The sequence below is a fragment of the Corylus avellana genome, chromosome 1 (genome assembly GCF_965113065.1).
Source record: "Corylus avellana chromosome 1, dhCorAvel1.hap1.2, whole genome shotgun sequence".
Lineage (NCBI taxonomy): Eukaryota > Viridiplantae > Streptophyta > Magnoliopsida > Fagales > Betulaceae > Corylus > Corylus avellana.
The window spans coordinates 1,072,619-1,095,356 of record NC_142490.1 but is presented as its reverse complement, the minus strand read 5'-3'; the positions used below and the strand labels follow the sequence as shown (position 1 = coordinate 1,095,356).

General features: G+C 38.0%; 5 protein-coding genes and 1 non-coding gene across 6 annotated transcripts; 4 read left to right on the top strand and 2 right to left on the bottom strand.

The window, feature by feature from the left end:
* Positions 1-403: 403 nt before the first annotated feature.
* PAD2 (proteasome alpha subunit D2) lies at positions 404-2,980 on the top strand. Its single transcript, XM_059581420.2, has 3 exons — positions 404-682; positions 1,316-1,730; positions 2,569-2,980. The coding sequence occupies exons 1-3, from the start codon at positions 510-512 to the stop codon at positions 2,728-2,730; spliced, it is 750 nt and encodes a 249-aa protein (XP_059437403.1). The 5' UTR covers positions 404-509; the 3' UTR covers positions 2,731-2,980.
* Positions 2,981-3,735: 755 nt separating this feature from the next.
* TRNAI-AAU (transfer RNA isoleucine (anticodon AAU)) lies at positions 3,736-3,809 on the bottom strand. Its single transcript has one exon. It is a non-coding gene; the product is annotated as a tRNA-Ile (tRNA).
* An 86-nt stretch (positions 3,810-3,895) lies between these two features.
* LOC132171448 (uncharacterized) lies at positions 3,896-6,193 on the top strand. Its single transcript, XM_059582761.2, has 3 exons — positions 3,896-4,005; positions 5,483-5,596; positions 5,829-6,193. Exons 1-3 carry the CDS (start codon positions 3,970-3,972, stop codon positions 5,958-5,960), a joined length of 282 nt encoding a protein of 93 aa, XP_059438744.1. The 5' UTR covers positions 3,896-3,969; the 3' UTR covers positions 5,961-6,193.
* Positions 6,194-8,225: 2,032 nt separating this feature from the next.
* On the top strand, positions 8,226-10,604 carry LOC132170433 (Tetratricopeptide repeat (TPR)-like superfamily protein). The gene is made up of 4 exons (XM_059581419.1): positions 8,226-8,492; positions 8,781-8,993; positions 9,130-9,285; positions 9,370-10,604. Exons 1-4 carry the CDS (start codon positions 8,325-8,327, stop codon positions 10,246-10,248), a joined length of 1,416 nt encoding a protein of 471 aa, XP_059437402.1. The 5' UTR covers positions 8,226-8,324; the 3' UTR covers positions 10,249-10,604.
* Positions 10,605-10,654: 50 nt separating this feature from the next.
* Positions 10,655-14,650, bottom strand: LOC132171709 (L-ascorbate peroxidase 3). The gene is made up of 8 exons (XM_059583095.2): positions 14,515-14,650; positions 14,153-14,277; positions 13,593-13,642; positions 12,357-12,471; positions 11,762-11,844; positions 11,585-11,667; positions 11,336-11,441; positions 10,655-10,952 (listed from the first exon to the last, which is right to left on the bottom strand). The coding sequence occupies exons 1-8, from the start codon at positions 14,625-14,627 to the stop codon at positions 10,758-10,760; spliced, it is 870 nt and encodes a 289-aa protein (XP_059439078.2). The 5' UTR covers positions 14,628-14,650; the 3' UTR covers positions 10,655-10,757.
* A 2,882-nt stretch (positions 14,651-17,532) lies between these two features.
* Positions 17,533-22,604, top strand: LOC132168801 (pyridoxal-phosphate-dependent serine hydroxymethyltransferase, putative (DUF632)). The gene is made up of 4 exons (XM_059579855.2): positions 17,533-18,621; positions 18,869-19,068; positions 19,532-19,755; positions 21,301-22,604. Exons 1-4 carry the CDS (start codon positions 17,931-17,933, stop codon positions 22,082-22,084), a joined length of 1,899 nt encoding a protein of 632 aa, XP_059435838.2. The 5' UTR covers positions 17,533-17,930; the 3' UTR covers positions 22,085-22,604.
* Positions 22,605-22,738: the final 134 nt, after the last annotated feature.

Genomic DNA, 22,738 nt, shown 5'->3' with positions numbered 1-22,738 from the left:
TCTCAAGTTTATATGTTTATCTTATGGTATATATATCTATTCATTACACACACATAGTCATACACATAAACCGATAAACTCACTCATATTATACACACATATACATATATTTATATTCAAACTCACAATTACAATCAATCAAGTTATATCTATTACATTGTGAGTAGAGATTCTTTTATCTTTTTCAATTGAGCCTAAGCTTGTTCGTGAATGACTCTGTTCATTTACAGCCCTACACCCTAAGGTTGTCTCATCTATCCTTACTGCTTATAAAATAAAAAAAAATGGTTACTAAACATTAAGCCATAAAGTTAAGACGTAAAGTTACACTACGAAATGACTGTACTACCCCCATAAGTTTAAGTTCTATGATACGTGGGCATCAGATCACAAAATAAGAGAGAGAGAGAGAGAGAGAGGTGTCTCAGTGACTTGTCGCTTAAGAAGAAGAGGAAGAAGAACAAGAAAGAGGAGCTGAGAGAGAGAGAGAGAGAGAGTAGAAGAAGAAGATGGCGAGGTACGACAGAGCAATAACAGTGTTCTCACCAGATGGTCATCTCTTCCAGGTCGAGTACGCGCTCGAAGCTGTGCGCAAGGGCAACGCCGCCGTCGGCGTCCGCGGCACCGACACCATCGTTCTCGGCGTCGAGAAGAAGTCGACCGTCAAACTCCAAGACTCCAGGTCTCTCCCTCTATCTCACTTGCAGTTTCTATTTCGTTAACATTGCCTATTGATCCGCGTAGATCAGAGTGTAGGGTTAGGGTTAGGGATCGGGTTTCCTATAATTTACTATTTTCATATAATTTTATTAGGATTTTGGGAATAGATGTTTTCCACGAATTTTACTGGAACGGTCAGTCCGGTAGTGTTGCTGTTATATGGTATTTTTGCTCATTCGATTGTCATATATAATTTCAATTGGCAGTCACCAGAACAAAGATAAATATGTCGTTGTTTTTCGAGATCCTGGATGACCCATTTTTGAAATTGTTGGTTTTTATAGTTGAGAACCATGCTCAAAAAGGTGGGACTAATTAAAGCCCATCAAGTTTCTGATATATATATATAATCTTGGATATAAATTAAAGAAGATACCCGTAGATATATGTAAGATCTTTTATTTTTTGGATTGTGGAACCAAATGTATCCTCTATATCAGTGTTGATATGAATAGCAGCTTTGGCCAAGTTTTTTTTTTTAATGACTTAAAGAAATAGTGGCTGTGTTTTATCTTTTTGTTTGCTATAATTTGCAATCCTGTCTAGGTTCAGCTGTCTTCTGAGTTCTGACGAATCTGCTGCTTCTATTTTGCAGATCAGTTAGGAAGATTGTAAACCTGGATGATCACATTGCACTAGCCTGTGCTGGACTCAAGGCGGATGCTCGTGTCCTGGTCAACAGGGCACGGATTGAATGTCAAAGCCATAGGCTTACAGTTGAGGACCCAGTGACTGTTGAGTACATTACTCGTTACATTGCTGGTCTTCAGCAAAAGTACACACAAAGTGGGGGTGTGAGACCATTTGGCCTTTCAACTTTGATTATTGGGTTTGATCCCTATACCAATTCACCATCACTCTATCAGACGGATCCTTCTGGGACATTTTCAGCTTGGAAGGCCAATGCAACTGGAAGAAACTCTAATTCAATTCGCGAGTTTCTGGAGAAAAACTACAAAGAAACTTCTGGGCAAGAAACGGTGAAGCTTGCGATCCGTGCATTGCTTGAGGTAAAATCTTTTGGCTTGTTTCCTGAATTGGCTATTCTTCCTTCTATGTCTTTCTTGTTGCAGATTATCCCCCTCTTTTATATCTTTTATGGTGCTAATGGTATCACTTTTTTGTGTTCATGCAATTTCCAGCTCTTGTAATCATCTAGCATTCATAATTATTTGATATTCTGAAAGGTACTGTCCTCTTGGTTCTGCATGTGTCAGATCCCAACATTTTGGGAGGACCTTGTGGGCAGTTGCCCTGTTGGTATTAAATTAAGAATTTTATTTCTCATTGACAGAATAACTCCATTCTATAAGTGTTGAAGGCAGAACATGATACACTCATCTGCTTTATCTAACATTGACTATTTTCAATTCATTGCCTCAAGGAACTTGATTTATTATAATGTGTACAATATTGCAAACTTATGTACCGAGGAGATAATTAGGGAAAGGTTAGACATGGCTTAGCTCGTTTTTCTGGGCTATTTAGTTAATCATAGTTTACTGGTTATAGCCTCTTGGTTCAGTTATAGAACTCTGAGAGCAATCTATGTTTAACATAGAAGGGGTTTTTATTTACCTGCAACGTGGAACGGCATTTTTCATGTAGGTGGGTTTTTCCTTTTTTTCTGGGGTTAATATAGGCCTCTCTAGTACCCTTAGTTTCATAGTACATTCAGGTAACTTTTGTATCTCTACTTGTATAATACATACAGCGCAACAATTATGTATGGTTCTCAAAGGGATGTGTTTCACCATTGAGAACGATTTAAATTTCATCATATTAGAATGGTTCATTTTGAATTGTTTGGAACCATAACATTTCAAATTGCTTGTGTTTTACAATTAGGTTGTTGAGAGTGGGGGAAAGAACATAGAGGTTGCTGTGATGACTAAGGAGCATGGTCTGCGGCAACTTGAGGAAGCTGAAATTGATGCTGTTGTTGCTGAAATTGAAGCGGAGAAAGCAGCTGCTGAGGCTGCGAAGAAGGGCCCTCCAAAGGAAACATGATCTCATTTTTCCTTTCCGTGTTTTTCTTTTCTTTTCTTGTTTTTCCCTGTTTTATATACTGCTCACAATGTTATTTGGAGTTGTGTTTGGTACTTTGGGTTAAACTAATTGCCGTTGTTATCCATTTGGATACTATGGGAGCATTGAGTGACGAGCTTTAGAGCATAATTGCTTTATTTATGAAAATGGACGTGAGATTAATATAAAAAATATATGTATAAGCAGTGATAGTCTCAAGGTTTGAGTCTTTGTCTTAGTGTCAGGTCATAAATTTTTTCCTTTTCTTTTTTTCCTTAAACACAAGTTATAGACAAATTCCTAATCTACAGATATCTTGCATTCACGAGGAATTGAACCATCGCAATCTGAGATGATGTTTTATATGAAGGGAAAACTCCCTTGGATCCAAGAGTTTTTCTCTTATATTAATCTGAAATTGGAATCAGATTAAATTGCTTTCTACTGTCTGAAAAGGTGTTTGGGGCATTACTTGAGATGGCTTCTTTTTTTTTTTTTTTTCTTTTTTCTTCCCTACTCGAGCTTAAAGTTGCAGCTGATGGAGATCATGCTAGATTATGTCAACAATGACTTCTTAACTTTTTAGTTGGTAGGATTTAAATGTTTGAGCCTTCTTCCATCTTTCAGGTGAATGGGTGTTAGCTCGGAGGTTTCCTCAAGAGCAAAGAGTTGGGTGCTTTAAAATTTCAATTTCTAAAACACTTGCCAAAGAAGAGAGAAGAAAAACTATCGAAATCGATTAACTGAAAGATGTAAATAGTAATCAGTTCATGGCAAAATTAGTGAAATTCATGAGCAAAAGCTCTGAACTTATCTCAAGAGAAGTCGGATAGTTAACCTTTAAGATGATGTAAGAGTATTTACACCCATCTAAAAAAAAAAAGAGAGTATTTACACGTCCAATTCAACAAATTTTCTCTCTAATTTGGTTTTTTTTTTTTTAAAATATATATATATATATTTTTTCTCTATTTCAAAAAAAAAAAATGGCCCATGCAGGTCTCGAACCTGCGACCTTCGCGTTATTAGCACGACGCTCTAACCAACTGAGCTAATAGGCCATTTGTGACAGGTCCATGTGTTGTTATTATTTAACGTGTAAAAGCAGGTTATCTTTCTCTTTTCTTCGTCGATAAACATGAATGAATTGAATGATAGAAGAATCATTGAATTTGAAAACACGGTCACCTCCACAATCTGTAGGCAGTGTTGGAATCGTAGATGCAGAGAGTTTCGGCCATGAAAGAAGATTACGAGGTACTGTTATTTGTTATTATTCCTTTCATTCGTTTGTGGTATTATCTTTGTTCTGTTTCAACTATCAACTGTAGGCCTCCCAATCTAATCGACAACAATAACTCTTTCAAAATCCAACCCTAACAAGAAATACCAGACATTTATGAAATTGGGTCGTTGAATTCTCGGTGAGATTTGGTTTTTATTGTGAAAAAAAAAAAAAAAAAAAAACACTTTCTATATACGCCTCCTTACGATTACATTTCTTAGCTTGAAAATTAATTAGGCCATGCTTGGCAACATGAAATTAAAGCATTGGATTAAATTGGGTACCTTTTACTTGCGCTTTTGTATGTCTAGAGGGCCTCCAATTCCATCCAATTTTGTGCTCGAAGCTCTTGCTTGGTTCTCAGGGTGAATGAGGGAAAAGGAATGTGATTCCTTGTAAAGTCGATTCCTTTAGCTAAGGACTTCTGGGAATTTTGATTTCCTTTTCCTCGTAGATTCCTCTAAATTCTAGTGACTGGTTCAAAGTTATATGTGCGTTTTTGTTCAAGTTACATCGAAGTAAACACATATTCGATATCAGAAATGAATGTCTTCCTCGTATTTAGTGGGCACCCTCTTGCAGTATTTGATGTTTCCTTTAATTGCCGTTTGGTTGTTCTTTCAGAAATGATGAGTAGTCTCGTTAATATATGAACATTCAGACTCTCTTGCCATTTTGTGTGCATCTGGGTACCAATTAGAGGTGTAATGAGGTTTAAGTCCTGTACACAACATGTTACCATTTATGTGTTCCGTAAGCGCGCAAGAGGGATGTACATAGGAACTCTTGTTGGAAAGAAGTGGAACAGAGTTCCCTTTTGTTGCTTGGCCTCTGTGCCTTGGTTTTGTCTTTCCTCCAGAAAAAGAGGAAGAAAGAAAAGAGAGTTAAGATTTGAAGATCATCCTTGATAGACCTATTCATGTGGTTTTGTATGTGTCCTTCCTTATATCTGTTGATAGGCATAGGAATATTCCTCTATGAGGGCATGGTGCACAGTCGAGCTCACTTAAAAGTGGGGAGCTATAATCAGTCATCTGCGATTTTGAGCATAAAAGAAAAGAAGAAAATGCGCACATATACATATTAACAAAATGTGACTTTACTCACCAATGGCAAATCTATGTGCAAGAGCATTGGTCCATGCCATGTTTCTTTGTTATTCTGTTTGGTTAGTAGAAGTCGGAAATGGTAACTTTGGTAATTTGACCATTTTCCATCTTATCAAAGCTTGAAAGACTAAGATGGTGACGAGTTTGAGAAAGGAGTTTTACCTTTATAATCCAACAGTTGTGCATCTCATGAGCCATTTCATATATTTAACCAGCTATTATTGCTGGATGGGTTTTATCAGCTACTCTGAGATTATCAGAATAGTTACAGAAACTATTCTGCTATTAGCCTTTTTTTCCCCTTGCCATCCCAATCATGAAAAGTAGAACTAAATTGCAGACTGATGAGAAGAAGCAAGCTGCTGCTGATGTTTTGTTTCAATATTCAAAATTTGTGATGGCGTGTATTGGAAATCAAGTTCGGCCTTGCGACTTGAGGATGCATTTAATGAAGGTAACTTCGAGATTCTTGTTTAAGCTGCTGATTTTTTTGGTTTTATTTGTTTCTTTCAAAAATATGCTGCGGTTTTTTTATGGGTTTCTCTTCTGTAGGGATGATGTGATGAATTATAGTTCATCTGATAAAAATCAGAGGCCTTTGGACTTAGAGCCTTGTCTGATTCTTGCCTCAATTTTTCCATGTTAACTGTTTTTTTTTTTTTTTTTTTTTTTTGGGGCCCCTTCAGGAGATTTCCGGAATGCCAACTTCTCTAAAGAAAGAATCATCACAGAGAGCAGCTTCTCCCGATGCAATGGGTGAGTCCTCAAGCTCAGGTACAGCTAGACTTGATAAACCAGACAGTTTCCGGGTACTATAGCTTGAAGCAAAAGCTGCAGGCGTTAGCTATTGAGGCTTTTTGGCAACCTCGTCTATAACATCCTCTTTTCCCATTTTACTAATTACTTATGGGTGCATAGTGGTGTTCTTGTTCTATTGGGGGTTTTTTATAATGTATGTTACATAGCAGAAGTTGACGGTTTATTTCGTATGGCGATGTGTACGTGACTTGTTACTTTTAAATTCTAATGCATAGTTATTCCTTTTGTTTTGTATTCGAGGCATTTACTGTTCATGAATCAAGTATATTTAGTTTTATTCGAATATGCTATGCAGTCGAGCAATTGTTTGGATCGACGTGAAGCAAAATGTATAGAGATTTTTAGTAATTTTGTTTGTTTAAATAGTTAGTAATTTAGGTAGCGAATGCAAAAAAGTTCTTGTGGGACTTACTTGTCCAAGTAGGTCTCGAACAGCCCGCCTACCTGTTTGCACATGTGGGTCTTATAAGAGCTCTTATATTTGCTATCCGAATTATTAACCATTCAGACAGTAAATTGCTAGAGATTTAGATTCACATGAAAAAAAACTTACATTGAATGATTGGTGTACAAGTATGTAATGATTAGTCTTCCTACCACTGTTCAACATGTGGAATTTGTCAGATTATAATTCTTTGTTATTAGGTTGGGCCAGCCTACGTGGAATTTATCGGATTAGAATTCTTTATTATTAGATTGGGCCAGTCTACGAATTAGAATTCTTTATTATTAGATTGGGTCAACCTAAGATTGAGGGATTGTTAGAATTCTTTATTATTAGATTGGGCCAGCCTACGTGGAATTTATCGAATTAGAATTCTTTATTATTAGATTGGGTTAGCTTAAGATTGAGGGATTGTTAGAATTCTTTATTATTAGATTGAGCCAGCCTAAGATTGAGGAATTGTAGAATTCTTTATTATTAGATTGAGCCAGCCTAAGATTGTAGGGTTGCAGGATCCACCTATCCCGCAACATCTATCTTAATGTCCGAATGTTTATAAAATTCAGACAACTTAATAATAAAAATTCTTATTCGAATTTATCACGCTTAATTAGGAAAAAAAAAGAAAAAAAAAGAAATTTTAGCTCACAAATGAAAATCGACGGAATATATAATGGTTTGGTAAATGATTGTTAAATAAACCGAAAACATAGATAAATAATCAATTATTTGTTTAGTATTTCGCTAACCGGGTTGGATGCGACGAAAGATCGACTTATGTCTATTATTGCCATACAATCTAACCAATGTCTGAGTTTAAATTCTATAACACAAAGTTTTCTTCAAATTTATTTGAGATACTTATTCAAACTCAGTTTATTGATATATGATTGTCACATACTTTTTTAATAAATTTTGTGATTTTCACATCATTTTTAAACATAAAATACATGAAAAAAATATATATACACATACATTTGGATACATAGTAAAAGTAAACTTTCTTGAAAGAGTAATGTTAATAATATAACATTGTTACACATTATATTCACAAACCAGGAGAAGATTCACGTATTTGCTTTACAAAATTACATATTGGCCAGAATCTAGATTTTATAGTGATTTTTCTAGTATCAACCATATAGTGATCAAATGAAGAAGCTGCAACTCAAATTGGCCAGGTATACTAGTATTACTACTTCAGTAATTACATAATTAAATTTGGAAAAATGTTTTGGATACTAAAACTCTTACCAAAATCTCCTCACAAATCGACACGTCATTTTCTAAGGAACTTGTAATAAAAGTTGTTATATCCCTATTAGCACTAATTATTGCTAAAAGTTTACTTGCCCACACTATCCCGATATAGAAATAGTTCCTAGCCTCAAGGGACAAGAATTTATTTTATTGTATTTAACCATGTACATGATATCACATGACGTGGCAATATATTCACCACGTGTCATTATGCATACCGTTAAATCTGTAAAATAAAATATTGATTATAAAATGGCTTATATCCATTTTACATTTTTTTTATTTTTATTTTTTCAAAGCGGGAGAGGGGAAAAATCCATTTTACTTTAAATGAAGGAGATCTTACTTAGTCTCGGGGATGCTAGTGACTATAACATCAATTGTATGGGATATATGCAGAAATATAGAAAATTTGGGTAAATATGGAATTACACTAAACATTAGGGATACCGGTGCCAGATACGCAACGGCTAGTTTGTAGAACGTTAGGCAACGGTCAAAAAAGTTTCGAAATTTATTATCATAATACGCCCTAAATCTCATCGTTGCTTCACTCTCTCTCTCTCTCTCTCTGACAATCACTCATCTCTCTGCAACTCTCTTTCTCTCACTAAAATTCTCTTTCTTTTCTCTCTCTCACTACAACTGAAAACCGAAGATGCTGCAAGATATGTGGAACGCTCCCCCTGGTTTCAGACCCACCAAGTCCGCTCCTTCCTCACCAGCCAAGCCGCTTGGGGTTTCAAGAACTCGTTCCGATTCTTTCCACGTCACCCACAAGGTCCCCGTTGGCGACAGTCCTTATGTCAGAGCCAAGAACGTCCAGGCAAGCTTCTAGCTTCTTTTTTTTTTTTTTTCAAATTGGTTGAAAATCGTGTTTTTCTTGCTTTGATTTGTGTTCTTTGATGGATGGGCATTCCTTTTATTTACTGCTTTGATTCTGGGTTGTCTTCAAATTGGTATAAAATCTTGTTCTTCTTGCTTTGGTTTGTGCTCTGATTGAAGGGACTCCCTTTTCTTGGTTGTTTTTGTTTCTGGGTTGGTAAACCGTATTTTTCTTTCTTGTTTTCTGATTGTTGGGTCTTCTTTTTTTTGCTGATTTTTGTTTGAACAGTTGGTGGATAAGGATCCGGAGAAGGCTATTCCTCTCTTTTGGGCAGCCATTAATGCTGGGGATAGAGTAGACAGCGCCCTGAAAGACATGGCTATTGTGATGAAGCAACAGAATCGGGCTGAAGAAGCTATCGAAGCCATCAAGTCTCTGCGTCGCCGGTGTTCAGATCAAGCCCAAGAGTCCCTTGATAATATTCTTTTGGACCTTTACAAGGTATTTCGCCGATGTCCCCTTCTCTATTATTACTGGTTGTTTAGGATCTTGCAGATAATTCAGGATTATTCTAGCACTTGATGGTTTTTTTTTTTCAATTTAATTCAATTGGACTCTTTTGCTTTTCTTTCTGCAGAGATGTGGGAGATTGGATGACCAAATAACATTGTTGAGGCACAAGTTGTACTTGATTCAACAAGGGCTGGCTTTCAATGGGAAACGCACCAAGACTGCCAGATCCCAAGGAAAGAAATTCCAGGTCTCTGTGGAACAAGAAGCAACTAGGCTGTTGGTAAGAATGCTGCACATCTCCACTAGCTTTGTTTGAAGATAATAATTTAGTACATGAAACTGAGGTGAATTCTTTTTGTTATAGGGGAACTTGGGATGGGCGCTGATGCAACAGAACAACTACATTGAAGCAGAAGATGCTTACCGGAGGGCTCTTTCGATTGCACCTGACAATAACAAGATGTGCAATCTTGGTATCTGCTTGATGAAGCAGGGGAGGATTGCTGAAGCCAAAGAAACATTGCGGCTAGTGAAACCAGCAATGGCAGATGGCCCGAGAGGCACAGATTCCCATCTCAAAGCCTATGAAAGGGCACAGCAGATGCTCAAGGACCTTGAGTCTGAAATGATGAACAAGGGAGGGGACCGGCTCGAACAGCGCAGGCTCTTCGACGCCTTTCTCGGGTCTTCATCGATTTGGCAGCCTCAGCCTTGCAAGGATCATAGTAGCATGCCTACATTCAACCATTCAATCGAACCCCGCGATAGTTTTGCGGATGAGAATGTCAATTCCAACATAATAGTAGACCAGCTGAGAAGTGTCAAACAAGTTGCACAGACTGCCAATTGCTTAAATATTGCTGCAGCTCCATTCTTTTCATCAAGGTTTATGAAAGAGCCGCTGATTATGAAAGACCGAGCCCAGAATCAAATTCCTGAGAGCCATAAGAGAACAAGGTCTGGAAACCCTGCCGATTCAATCCAAATGAACAATATGGGAGAGATGACAAAGTTGCTTGCAGAATCAGAAAAGTCAGAGAATAAGTCGCGAAGGCTATCTGTTTCACCTGAAGAAACAGACAAGTTGATAGAGTTGCTGCCGGACAACAAGGCTTTTGAAGATGCTATTTTGGGCATCGATGAGGCAGGAAAGCCAGCTGACACCGGGATATATCAGAAGAAGATTGAGAAGAGGCTCAAGGCCTTTCAAGATATTACACTCTCGATGAGCACAAGAGCCTGACTTAAATTAGACTTAAATAATGTCTTCAATTAATTTTAATTTCTTAATTTTGTGTAGTTTTTTAGGTGGGAGATGCACTTGTTCTCCTTTCCCTTTAATTCCTGTAAAATGCTACACAGTGTGTAGTAGCAATTCTTTTAGGTAGAATAGTTGTACGGTAGATGTTTTGGTGTTGGTCCCAGTCAAGAGGGAGTTCAGAATGCCTCTTCAACAAGGGGTTTAACATAATTAATAATAACTTGATTCATCTTTTCTGCACCTGGGAATTCTTGGAAAGATGTTTGCACTGTACTGTTATTTTAGTTAGAGATTCAATCATGTGTAACGGTATAATTTTATCAGCTTGAATGAGGAAAGTGGACACTTTGGAAAATAAAGACATTTATTCAATCATGTTATTTGAGTTAAGAGATTCAAATGTACTTTTGTCGTGTTTCTGTAGTTACAATCAGTAACATGTATGAATTGCTTCACCCATTTTGTAGAATTCTACAGAGATCAGGTCTTATTCACTTGATTTTTCTGTGAATTTCGTAAAAATAACTTAAGATAACCACAGCTACAGCAACTGCTCCCACAACACTTTGTGCCAATATTTTACTGCTCTTAGCAGCTCCCATTAGGCCGGAGGACGGTCGGGTGAAGCCTAGTTCTGAAAGTTTCTTGTGTGATGCCGCATAATCTGTGAAGAAAGCATCCTCATCCTGCCATTTAAATGGGAAAAAGATATACTCAATTGATCATGCTAATCAAAAGGTGCAGTCAATAAATTTCTAATGACTAATGAGCAACCTATCATAACCACCCATCACTGGAAAATGCCCGTCTTTTTAATTTAAATATTATATCAGGCAAATGACCAGATATAAATATAAGAAAAATATCCTTTTAGACTCATCTTCCCCCCTTCCATCTTTTCAGCAAGGCACGGAAAAATCATACTTCTAGTGAAGTTAAAATGATGGATGGTAAGTCACGTCATAATTACCTATGGTATTTAGATGAATAGTTTGATTATGTGAACATCTTTTAAAATCCCCAAAATATACTACATTTTTTTTTTATGAATAAGCATAATCCACACTACCTTTGCATATAGCTCAACATAGGGACGAAACTTAGGATCTTCAACTAATGACTTGTCTGTTGGGAGTTTCAATAATCCCTCTGAATCTCCTTTTTTCATGAGCTCCCTGATTTACCAATCGTAGCATACACGCATCATATACAATATCAAACATGCATATTACATTTATTGTTATCAAATGGAAATTGAATATAACCAAAGTAGTTAATTTTTTCTCTCTACCAAAATATATTATGTATTGATTCTCACACAAAATATGAGTTATCGAACTTCAAAGGATCAGTTGTCCAAGGTAGACTTTCGAATCCTGATCTCTCCTTGTGTGCCTTTCCCTAAAGAACCAAAATGGAGATATTATAATTTATATGTATGTTTTGACTACAGTGAAGAACTTCTCCATGTAGTTTAATCTTTGGAGAAAGTTACCAATGTGTGGCCTCCAGACAATGCCACAATGTCCTTGTCAGATAGACCCATGCGATAAAAGACGTCCCTTAAATGCTGTGCACCTACAACAGAATTGGATGAGAAGAGAATATATTGTGTGTTCTTTCAAGATGAAATAAATTGCTTAATCCAATTTTTCCGCAACATGTGCATGCTCAGGCTTTGAGAAAAGATCTCCATAGATCAGCCACAAAAGAACTAAGTTTTGTTGGTATAAATGTTGGGAAACCGAAAGAAAATGTTTGCAAATGGAACAAAATCTATTCAAAATATCAAACTCTTGCGTGGAAAGTATGACCAATTGAGGATGATAGCGAATTTGAGTTACTAATTAAGATGGCTTAGTACACGCACTACAATGACTAACAGATTATGTGTATTAAAATTTCAGTTGAAAGCACTACTATAATGCAAGTGTAGTTAACGTAGTCATGTTCGCTTCAACAATGTTCAAAGAAGAGATTTGAACCCTATGCTTCATTCCTCAATCATGAAACAAACAAGGGCCTCAGACAACTTTTGTTTCATAGAAAAGCCCTTTTAGAAAAAGAGAGCAACTTGGTCAATGGCATACCTTGTCTGGCATCTGGAAGGCGCCCTTCTTCATCTGATTCCAATGAATCCTTTCTGCCCGGAACAAAGTCAATCGAGGGGCCTCCAGTGACCTCGACTGCAACAATGCCAGCAAGCTAAAAAGCCAAAACAATTGAAGATGAGTTAATCTATAACCCTGAATGTAAAAGTCTCTGATCTGATTCTTTTATATAGAACAACTACTAACTTGTTTAACATCAACATAGGTTAATGATCCCAAGTTGCATTAAAACTAGCAAATATTCTAATTGTAAGATTTTATTCTGAGCACCGATGAAGTCTTCATGAGATGTGTTAGGACATAAATTTCTTCTAACGCAATCTATAAAACTGTTATATGTCCCTTAGCAAGTGAGAAGCACATGATTTTTTAACTATTAAAAAACCATATGATTCTCACATACTCAAAGAACACATGACAGTTTCTCCAACAAAGTTTAGAGAAAATTTATATTGGTATTGTAATAATATCTAGGATATTTTTCTACGTTAAGCCTTGATATGTTTTCCTCTATCTTGTCTAGCCTACCTCACCTACCAGGCTACCACATTTTCCCTACAAATAGAGTACTATGTAACACAATTGTACGATCAAATTAATACAATAAAAATGTAGACCTATAGGGCACATTCTAGTGGTTGATATAGGTGCCTAAGGCTAAACCACCACAAAATTCTTGTGTTCTCTTTCTCTCTCCACTTCCGTTATTCTATTATTTTCTTTATTTTATTAAGAAATTTCTACAATATGAAAATATCAGGTTGTGAGCCACATGAGGAGCATATAAACTGTATCCATACAATGCCATAAATAAGATGTATGTCTTCAACCTCAACATCTTGAGTTTGTTATTGTAACAAGGATAGACATTTGTAATGACTAGCACTTTTTCTCATTTCAGTTTAAGACAGTGGGGGACATGCTTTGTGTTTATTAGAAAGAATTTGATTATTCATCTCATGGTGAGAAGGTTCTTCGAGGAAAGGAAAACGCAGATAAATGAAACTTCACAATTACCAATTTACCATAAGAATGGGATCCTCCTTCAAAATTGATACATGAAAAAAGAAGTCACTATACTCAACCAAAGCGTGTTAAAAGTTTTTAGGGTATTTTCAACACCATGCTGCTTCCCACAAATATTTACACTGTACATTATCTTGATATGTTATATGTCTGCACAACTTCTGAAAACAAACATAAAAAAATAATCACCTGGTATAGGTCAGCGTAGGTAATTTTTGGATGTTTAGCCTTCACTTCTTCTGATGCCAAAACAAGCCCAGGAACAGTTAGAAGAAAATCAATGCTTGAAATCCAGGATCATTGAGTGACAAAATGGAAATGGGAGCTTCCACAAATTCAAACTACAACCGATCTGTCCTAAATTGTTACAGTAGGCTAATATTTGTGAGTGCATCTCAAAAGCTTAAGCACTTTAACCCTCACGTGTGCGTTTAAAATCTATTTTTAGTAGGTAAGACTCAATACATAGAATATTAATTAAATTTGGGTGAATTGTGGAGTTGGGTTCAAACTCATGACTTTTGGCTTTACTATCTTGTCAAATCACCATTTATCCCAAAAGCTTAAATTGATAGGAAGAGTTAGAGATAAATTTAACTATTTAATCAAATACTTTAAGTGCATATGAACATAATGGATGCAAAATTAAGTGTCAAATTCTTATACACGAAACATGAATATCGACTCGCTGGAGAATCCACTAAACTCTAGAGGACAAAACCCAACAGGAATATGAAACAAAGGCTCACCACATAATCTAACTGCAATTTCCAAACCAGCATTTGCACCATGTTTCAACTCCTTCTCGGTCCTGATTGAGCCATTAGGACCTCCAGTCTTCCTCGTGGCGTCGTAAGTTCCAGCATCATGCCACCTGCATGCCAAAAAAGTATGATTAGAATGAGATTAAAGCCTTTGTTTGGTCAATCAGCAAACGTGTCAAGAGAAAAGAAAAGAAAAAATTTAAAATTTTCCGAGATTATGGCGACAAGAAACATCAGATATTCTCAGAAATTGATTTCCATTCTCTTTCCGTAGCTTTTCCGGGAACCAAACGAAGATTAAATTAAAAACAGAGCGAACAAAAAAAGAGAAAAGAAAAGCATTTTACGCTAAACGGAGCATGATAGCAGCGCAGCTCTTGCTGGAGATGAGAGCGCGAAGGTCTCGACGAGTCTTGTCGATCTCCCTCAAGTATACAGTGTCTACTACTGGTGCCTCCATGACGAAGGAAAGGAGAAGAAGAAGAAGAAGAAGATAACAAACAATATGGAAGTAGCTTTTTTTCGCTTCGGTTGTATATATGCATAAAGCATTTTTGTGAAGGGATTGTTTTGCCGGGGAAGAAAGGAAAAGGATTGCTTTTTGCTGACAATGGAGGGAAAGGAGACTTCTTTGAAAAGGAAAATATTCCCTTTTTTTTTTTTTTTTTTTCTTTTTTCTTTTTTCTTTCATGGGAGGAAAAGATGAAAAGGGATTCGAAACTAGTGAAATTTGTTTTTATAAGGCGTACTTCTCGGCTGATTGAGCTATCTATGGAGAACAAAATGTTTGATACATAACGTTCGCTATGCACCACATTTTTATCATATTTTGCTTACATGGCTTTTTTAATCAGTATTAACAAATATTGGTCTAAAGACTAATTAACATTACTACATCAAATAAAAATGTAATATATAACTTTCTTTTTTATTATTTTATAAAAATAAGTGAGCCATGTCATACAAGAGTAATGTTAAAAGTTATATTTGTATCTTACTCATATCTTAGATTGAAACAATCTGCTATTTATTTTTAATAAAAAAATAATAATTGCACCTCCACATCAACATAATAAAATAATAAAAAGTAAAAATATGATTTTTAACCTTAGTTGTTATATAATTGTAATTGTTAGTTATTGATATGGCAAGTGCTATGTATCCTATCAATTTATAAGAAACTTACAAAACATTATTCTCTTAAATTTCATTTGATAATGATTAATGAAGTTTTGAATCATGTTATACGGCTAAATGAGATATAGATTTCAAAAAAAAAAAAAAAAAAAAAACTTAATGAGATACAATGAATTAAAATATTAATATAAATTTTAAGAAGTCCAATCAAAGATTTACCATTAAAAAAAAAAAGGAGAGAGAGAGAATCATAATCCTAATCCCATCGAGAGCTGCTGCTATACGGTTGGAGCAGAAAACATGGGTTTTCTGCCCACCACTCACTACATGACACATCAGCATTTTAAGAAAAATGCAAAAATTTAAAATGGGAACAAAACAACAAAACAAAGAACAAAGGAGGACCATCAGAGGAGGCAGAGGAGGACCATCAACCCCATCCGGCCACCCTCAAGCCACGGGGTGGCCGCGCCAGCCATCCTAGGCCAAGGGGTGGCCGGCGCAGCCACCCCTAGGCCATCTGGGATGGCCGGCGAGCCACTCCCATGGCTTGGGGGTGGCCGTCGCACCACCCCTAGGCCAAGGGGTGGCTCGCGAGCCACCCTGGTGGTGGCTGGGGTGGCCCGCGAGCTGCCCCTTGTGATGTCGGGGGTGGCCGCGAGCCACCCAGATCTGCTGGGGTGGCCCGCCGGCCACCCCAGATCTTGTTGGGGTGGCCCGTGCCACCCCAGATCTTGCTGGGGTGGCCCGCACCACCCCAGATCTTGCTGGGGTGGCACACCGGCCACCCCCAGCAACATTTTGGGGTGGCTTCGGGGTGGCGCGGGCCACCCCATGGGCCGGGGGTGCTCACCGGCCACCCCCAGAATGTTTTGGGGTGGCCCGCGCCACCCCACGTGGCCAACAAAGAGATAGAGGGAGAGAGGCGGCGGCGGCTCTAGCGGAGGCAGGGTTGGTTGGGGCTATGAGGGGATTAAAATCAAATGCATGTGTTTTCATTTTATTTTCTTGCTCCTAACTGATTTGGCATTCAACTATTGGAGGGCAAAAAACCCTCCTTGTTTGCCACGACCGAAGTGAAGTTATTCCCAATCCCATTACATTTTCCTGCCATTTGGGTGGCCCAAAGTACGAAGTCCAAACAACATAAAAAGACTAGAGTTAGGAAACGACAAGGATGTACAATGAAGAAAGCCGGACAATAGAAAAGCCCAGAGACAAGGCCCAAGAGGGAACCAGTTACCAGCCCATGAGCTCAATTACCAGCACAATGCACGTATTTATTTTATAAATAAATGTTGTTCATTTCTAATTTAGACAAGGGCAATGCTAGCAATTAAAAATCAAATATTTGGACACAAATCTCACACACGATGCATCCAACCTGAGACAAGTCGATATATTATAATGTGATTCCACTGTCACTGTTCTAAAAGCAAAGCAGGAAACAAAAAATACAAAACTTTAATTCCCAAAGGATTCCCACATTATTCCTAATGTATAGAGTGCGACACGACACAGTCGACGGAATCACACCGTTCATGCACAAATTTTTCACATGCTAAAAAACACATGGTAATTTAGAAGCCAATTTATAAAAACTTTTTGTTTAATATATATATATATATATATATATATATATATATATAATAACATGAAGAAATGAGGGGGGAAATATAACGTAAAATGTGATTTTCAAACCATAATTAGCAGCATTAATTAACTTGCCAATTAACTAAGCAGTCATTGGAAGCGTTTCTCAATGAACAAGCTTAATTACTTTCACCCATCCTCCCAATAAAAGTTTGAAATAATTTCCATACGAAGCTTTTATATGGCCGTTGGAATATTGAGTTACCAAAACGCCCCCACCTGAGTCACTACCAAAAACAAGCTCTGCCGTCCGTACATCCTATCTGGCACTGGCAGCAAGCAGTCCACCTAATAACTACAACAACAGCACTTGGGATGTTTGTGTTGTGCATGTTACTCCCACAATTTACAAGGTTTACATTTGTTGGATCCGGACCACAACAATATTTTAGAAATTCTCATATTTCGTGTCTAAATTACTATTAATTCAAACTATTTGTCAAATTAATGGCAATGCCAGAAGCAAAATTGCTGGTAAATTGGTAATGTCTATCCCATTATCTTGTCATCTAAGGGCATATAATAAGGGTTAAGGCACTTTTGGTGAACAAAACTGAAATATAAAATCAGTGGCCCTCTGCCCAAGGGTCATTGTCCCCTGCCACTTCTCAAAGCTGTTGTTGCCTGTAGGCTGTTTACTCCACCGCTACCACTCCCAAGTCTATCCCAAAACCAAACGAGTCCAGCTTTACTCTCTAGAAAGGAAGTGGGTGTGTGTGTGTGTGTTTTTCTGCAGAAAACCCATAAAAGGTGTTGTCTTCTTGAGAGTAATTTTGGAGCTAAAAAAATAGAAAGACACCCAACTGTTTGAACAGAGGCAAAGCAAACATGAGCATGAAAAAGACCAAAGCTACAGTTTTTATAGTCACCTTGAAAAGAAAGAAACTTTAACTTTTGGGTCCAAGTAGTTCCAACTCAAAGAGAAAGACACCAAAGTTGATCTGCTTCCCTGCAAGATATCAGAAGAAAGGACATGGGTTGCTGTTACTCAAGAATAGAGAGGGAAGAGATCGTGTCAAGATGCAAAGCCAGAAAGAAGTACATGAAGCAATTGGTGAAGGCAAGGCAAGCCTTCTCCGCCTCGCACACCATGTATCTCCGCTCACTGCGTAGCACTGGTTCCGCTCTGCTCCAGTTCGCCAATGCAGAGGCAGACCTCCACCTCCACCACCACCACCACCACCACGTGCAGCCACTCCCGCCGCCGCAAACACCACCACCTCCGCCTCCGCCTCCGCCTCCAATGAGCCCCAGCTCCGACACGTGGACGTCCGTAACGGCATCCCCGGCTCTCCCGCCGCCTCCGCCGCCGCCGGCGTCGTCGTCGTCCACGTGGGATTTCTGGGACCCATTTGTGCCGCCGTCGTTGTCGAGGTCGGTGACGGAGGAGGAGTGGGAGGAGGTGTCGGAGGCTGCGCCGATGGTGGTCACGGCGAGCGCCACTCCGCAGCGTTCTGTGGTCAGTGGGTTTTCGAAGGACACGACTACCACCACCACCACCACGAGTGAGCTTGCTATGGTGGTGGCCAGAAATGGGAAAGATCTCGTTGAGATTGTGAAGGAGCTTGATGAATACTTTCTCAAGGCTGCTGAGGCTGGTTGCCAGGTCTCGTCGCTCTTGGAAGTCTCAAGCTCTAGCTTTTCTAGTCAGAGTAGTAAAGAAGGTAAGGGCTTTTTTTCTTTTCTTCTCTTTTTCTTTTTTGTTTTTAGGTGTTTTTTGAAAGTGGGTGTGTGATTTTCTTGGATTTACATTTTACACTATAGATTTGGTTGGTAAGATGAAGTTATAAGATTATAGGCCTTTTTGTTTTTCTGTTTTCTGCTGCATTTTGCAGTGATTAGAGAGATGTGTTTTTTCTTTTAATTTCTTGTTGATTTGTGTTTTATTGTTGTGTTTTTTGGTTTTGGCAGGAAAAGTTTATAACTACGGGTTTAATTTGAGTCCATCGTTGTGGACATGGGGTTTGAGTCCAAAATCAAACGGTTTTCGGAAGTTTGGAGAGGAAATGCTAGGAAGTGGTGTTGCGGGTGGGAGTTTTGTCAGTGACAGCCACTGTTGCACTGTGGAGAGGCTATTTGCTTGGGAGAAGAAATTGTACGCGGAAGTCAAGGTAAAGATTTTTATTTTTTAGTTCCACGCATTCTTGTAGAATCTATCTTCTAGTTCTAGGCACCATACTTCGCTCCCCATTTACCAAATAATTAACCAAAAAAGGAAATGGAAGGTCCTGTGCTTCCCTTGTGGGCATTGTGATGGAATTTTCCTTTCCATAAAGTTCATAGCAGAGAAAACAAAATCAACATTCTATTGTTGTTCCTTTTAGATATGAACAGGAACTTTCGAACTCTTGTTAGTTTTGTGCTTACATGATTTTTTTCGCTTTATCCTAAACCTTAAGATAAGTAAACTTTTCTCTGTTCCTTTTTGCTTTTGGTACTCAAGAATGAGATGAGCTTGGGGGGCTTCCAGCAACACATATATTTCTTTTTGTATTTTGCATTTTGTGTTTTTTTTTTTTTTTGTGTTTTTTTTTTTTTTTTGCTGCTTGTAATTTTCTTGTATGATGGGTTTAGGCTGCCGAGGCCATAAGGATAGAGCATGAGAAGAGGGTGGAGCAGCTGCGGAAGCTGGAGCTGAACAGGGCTGACTACGTGAGGACTGAGAAGACAAAGAAAGAGGTTGAAAAGCTGGAATCCCAAATGATGGTTGCTTCCCAGGCCATAGAGAGCACCTCTGCTGAGATCATCAAACTACGGGAAACCGAGCTCTACCCACAACTTATTGGGCTTGTCAAAGGGTAAGTCTTTTTCTATCACTCCTGCCATACCCCTTCAGCAGTAGGACAACAACCCTACAATTCTCAGGCCCTACACCTTTTCTCTTCTCACGTGATTTGTTTCCTCTCACAAGTGTAGTGGGTTAGAATAGTTTAAGGGCTTTGGTGGAAAGGCATTCAAACAGTGTCTTTTTCTGCAGAAAACAAATCCATAATTCAAGAAAAATGGGGTTTTGATATCTGGTTTGGTTGCTCAAATTAATGGCCAAAAGATAGGATAGATGGGCATGCCTGGTCTAGCAGAGTGAAAAGTCAATTAGGATGATATTTTGGGTCAGAATAATGTATCTCTTGACTGCTTTTGATATCTTGTCTTATGCTTTTTGTTTGCTTTTGTAGCAAAAATATGAGGACTACAACTGTACCATGTACAATTTTGTGAGGGGCCATGACCAAACCTCAATTTTGTATTCTGTGATCCCCCACACCAGGGGCAGAATCAGGAATTTTAGTGTGGATGGCAAAACTTTAAAAAATAATAATGATAATTGGGGGCAGGAAATTAATTTTTAAGAAGAATTTTTTAATTTTTGGGAGAACTATAAGCTAGTTCAGCCCCTGCCTCCCTGTGCTTGGTTTTGATATTTTGGACATGTATGCTGTTTTTGTTATTTATCCTTATTTTCCAATGAATTTCACTTTTACCACAAAAAAAGAAAAGAACAGAACTTTGTTATAATCACACCTTATCTTATGCTGACCCTTTTCCTTTTGAATGTCTTCCCAAGGGAGACAATCTTGTGGCTGTAACTGTACGATAATTCTAAGGTGACGGTATGTGTTAGTAGTCGGTGGTGGATCCAGAATTTTGGTTTGCAGGGAAAAAAAAATTAAAAAATGGAGTTAAAAATATATTAAAAATGTTAAAAGAACAAACTAAAAAGTGATTAAAAATATTTTTAAAAATTTGATGTCTCGTATTCAGTGGCGGGCCAAGGTCATTTGCCCCCTCTCGCCCCTTGGGTCCGCTGTTGCTAGTAGGTGGCATGGGATCACCTTGGCTATTCTAGTGTGTGTCATATATGCAAGTCAACCTCGCATCCTTGTAATCCTCAAATATAGATGCTTCTTTAAGTTTTCTGAAATAAAGTTGGTCTTTATGTATCTGAGTTGGTTTTATTGCTTATTCTTTTAGTTTCAGAACTAATTTTGGGTTTTGAAATAAAGTTGTCTTAATTTAAACATTTAAGAATAAGCAAATCCTTTGTGACCTGCGCATTGGTGAGTAGACATTTTGATATCCTTATTCATTGGAATTTTCCTCATTTTGTTAATAATAATGTGGCTTCTGTTTCAGAGATAATTATTGTTCTTGCTTTTAATTTATCTGTTTTAAATATTAGCTTGTGACTTGCCCAAGGGGCGAACTTAACAATCTGGGTAAGTCTTTTTTTTTTAGAATTGCAGGTATATTGGGGATCATACACTTGAAATGGTTATGAAGATGATGTATGTTAGATTGATGAAACAAGTCTCAACTTTTCTAACTCATTTTTGTCTTTGCAGATTGATGTGCATGTGGAGAAGCATGTATGAGTGCCACCAAGTCCAAACCCACATAGTTCAGCAGCTAAAATACCTCAACACCATCCCATCAACTGAACCCACATCTGAGATTCACCGGCAATCGACTCTTCAGCTCGAGCTTGAGGTCGAACAATGGCACCAGTCTTTCTGCAACCTAGTCAAGGCCCAAAGGGACTACATCCAGTCCCTTGCGGGTTGGCTTCGGCTTAGCCTCTTCCAGGTCAGCAAAAATCCACTATCCAGAGCTTCTCAGGAATCCAGAATTTACGCACTTTGCGAAGAATGGCACGTTGCAGTTGATCATATTCCAGACAGGGTGGCATCTGAAGGAATTAAGAGCTTCTTAACTGTAATCCATGCGATTGTAGTTCAACAAGCTGACGAGCATAAGCAAAAGAAAAGGTCGGAATCTGCATTTAAAGAGCTAGAGAAGAAGGTGACTGAGCTTAGATCACTTGAGTGCAAGTATGGTCCTTATTCCATGCAAGAATCCTCTGGCCTCACAAGTGGCAAGGATCCAGTGGCAGAGAAGCGAGCAAAGGTGGAAATCTTGAGAGCCAAGGCAGAGGAGGAGAAAACTAAGCATGAAAAGTCGGTGAGTGTAACAAGGGCAATGACACTGAATAATCTCCAGATGGGCTTTCCGCATGTGTTTCAGGCGATAGTAGGATTTTCTAGTGTGTGTACAGAAGCATTTGAATCAGTATACAACAAAGCCAAGAGTGCTGATGAGGAGCTTGATGTGAAGAGGATACTGGGTTGAGAATTAGACTTTCTAGATTAGGTGAAACGACAGTGATGGTTTTTGTGTATAGAAGTGCATGCTTTTTTGCAGTCAAAGTGAAACGCCAGAAGATCTGCAGGCCCATATTGCAGGATTCTCTGCACATCTCTTTGTCAAAATTTGAATTCAAAGTACAAACTGAAGGTGAAGCTGGACAACTGGTTAGGTAGGAGTTTTCTGTTAGATTTTATACCTTTGTTTTGTCTTGTCATAGGAAAGCGTTTGGATGCTTCTAGTTCTAGGGGGGTTTTTTTTTTTTTTTTTTTTTTTTTTGGGTCTCATATGTAGTTTTCTATTCCTAATGAAGGGTTTTGCTTGATGTGGTTTGGTATTGTTTTGACCCACTATGTTTTCTACAACACCTTAATCTGAGCATAGAAGCCTGACTTTCTGCTCGTCCAAAGATAGAAAGGTCTATGTAAGGGTCACCAAGCTTTTGTCTCATTCTAGAGAATAGCTGAATAGGTGGACTATTATACTGGAAGCATGGGTGGTAATTTGTGGTTAAGTTCTTGTTATATCGAAGCATGAATATAAAATTATATAAGTCAATTTTAACTTAACCCATTTAATTAAACATGTCAAATTTTTTAATCCTAATTTACGATTTTGTATTTAATTCGTGTCGAATTT

Coding starts and splice junctions, on each gene's coding strand:
- PAD2 (XM_059581420.2), top strand. CDS start 510: ATGGCGAGGTACGACAGAGCAATAACAGTGTTCTCACCAGATGGTCAT. Junction 683..1,315: donor GTCAAACTCCAAGACTCCAG/GTCTCTCCCTCT, acceptor TCTATTTTGCAG/ATCAGTTAGGAAGATTGTAA. Junction 1,731..2,568: donor CGATCCGTGCATTGCTTGAG/GTAAAATCTTTT, acceptor TTTTACAATTAG/GTTGTTGAGAGTGGGGGAAA.
- LOC132171448 (XM_059582761.2), top strand. CDS start 3,970: ATGCAGAGAGTTTCGGCCATGAAAGAAGATTACGAG. Junction 4,006..5,482: donor CCATGAAAGAAGATTACGAG/GTACTGTTATTT, acceptor ACTAAATTGCAG/ACTGATGAGAAGAAGCAAGC. Junction 5,597..5,828: donor TGAGGATGCATTTAATGAAG/GTAACTTCGAGA, acceptor GGGCCCCTTCAG/GAGATTTCCGGAATGCCAAC.
- LOC132170433 (XM_059581419.1), top strand. CDS start 8,325: ATGCTGCAAGATATGTGGAACGCTCCCCCTGGTTTCAGACCCACCAAG. Junction 8,493..8,780: donor TCAGAGCCAAGAACGTCCAG/GCAAGCTTCTAG, acceptor TTGTTTGAACAG/TTGGTGGATAAGGATCCGGA. Junction 9,286..9,369: donor AAGAAGCAACTAGGCTGTTG/GTAAGAATGCTG, acceptor TTTTTGTTATAG/GGGAACTTGGGATGGGCGCT.
- LOC132171709 (XM_059583095.2), bottom strand. CDS start 14,627: ATGGAGGCACCAGTAGTAGACACTGTATACTTGAGGGAGATCGACAAG. Junction 14,278..14,514: donor GCTATCATGCTCCGTTTAGC/GTAAAATGCTTT, acceptor TTTGGCATGCAG/GTGGCATGATGCTGGAACTT. Junction 11,442..11,584: donor TTCGATAACTCATATTTTGT/GTGAGAATCAAT, acceptor TTGGTAAATCAG/GGAGCTCATGAAAAAAGGAG.
- LOC132168801 (XM_059579855.2), top strand. CDS start 17,931: ATGGGTTGCTGTTACTCAAGAATAGAGAGGGAAGAGATCGTGTCAAGA. Junction 18,622..18,868: donor TAGTCAGAGTAGTAAAGAAG/GTAAGGGCTTTT, acceptor TGGTTTTGGCAG/GAAAAGTTTATAACTACGGG. Junction 19,756..21,300: donor CTTATTGGGCTTGTCAAAGG/GTAAGTCTTTTT, acceptor TTGTCTTTGCAG/ATTGATGTGCATGTGGAGAA.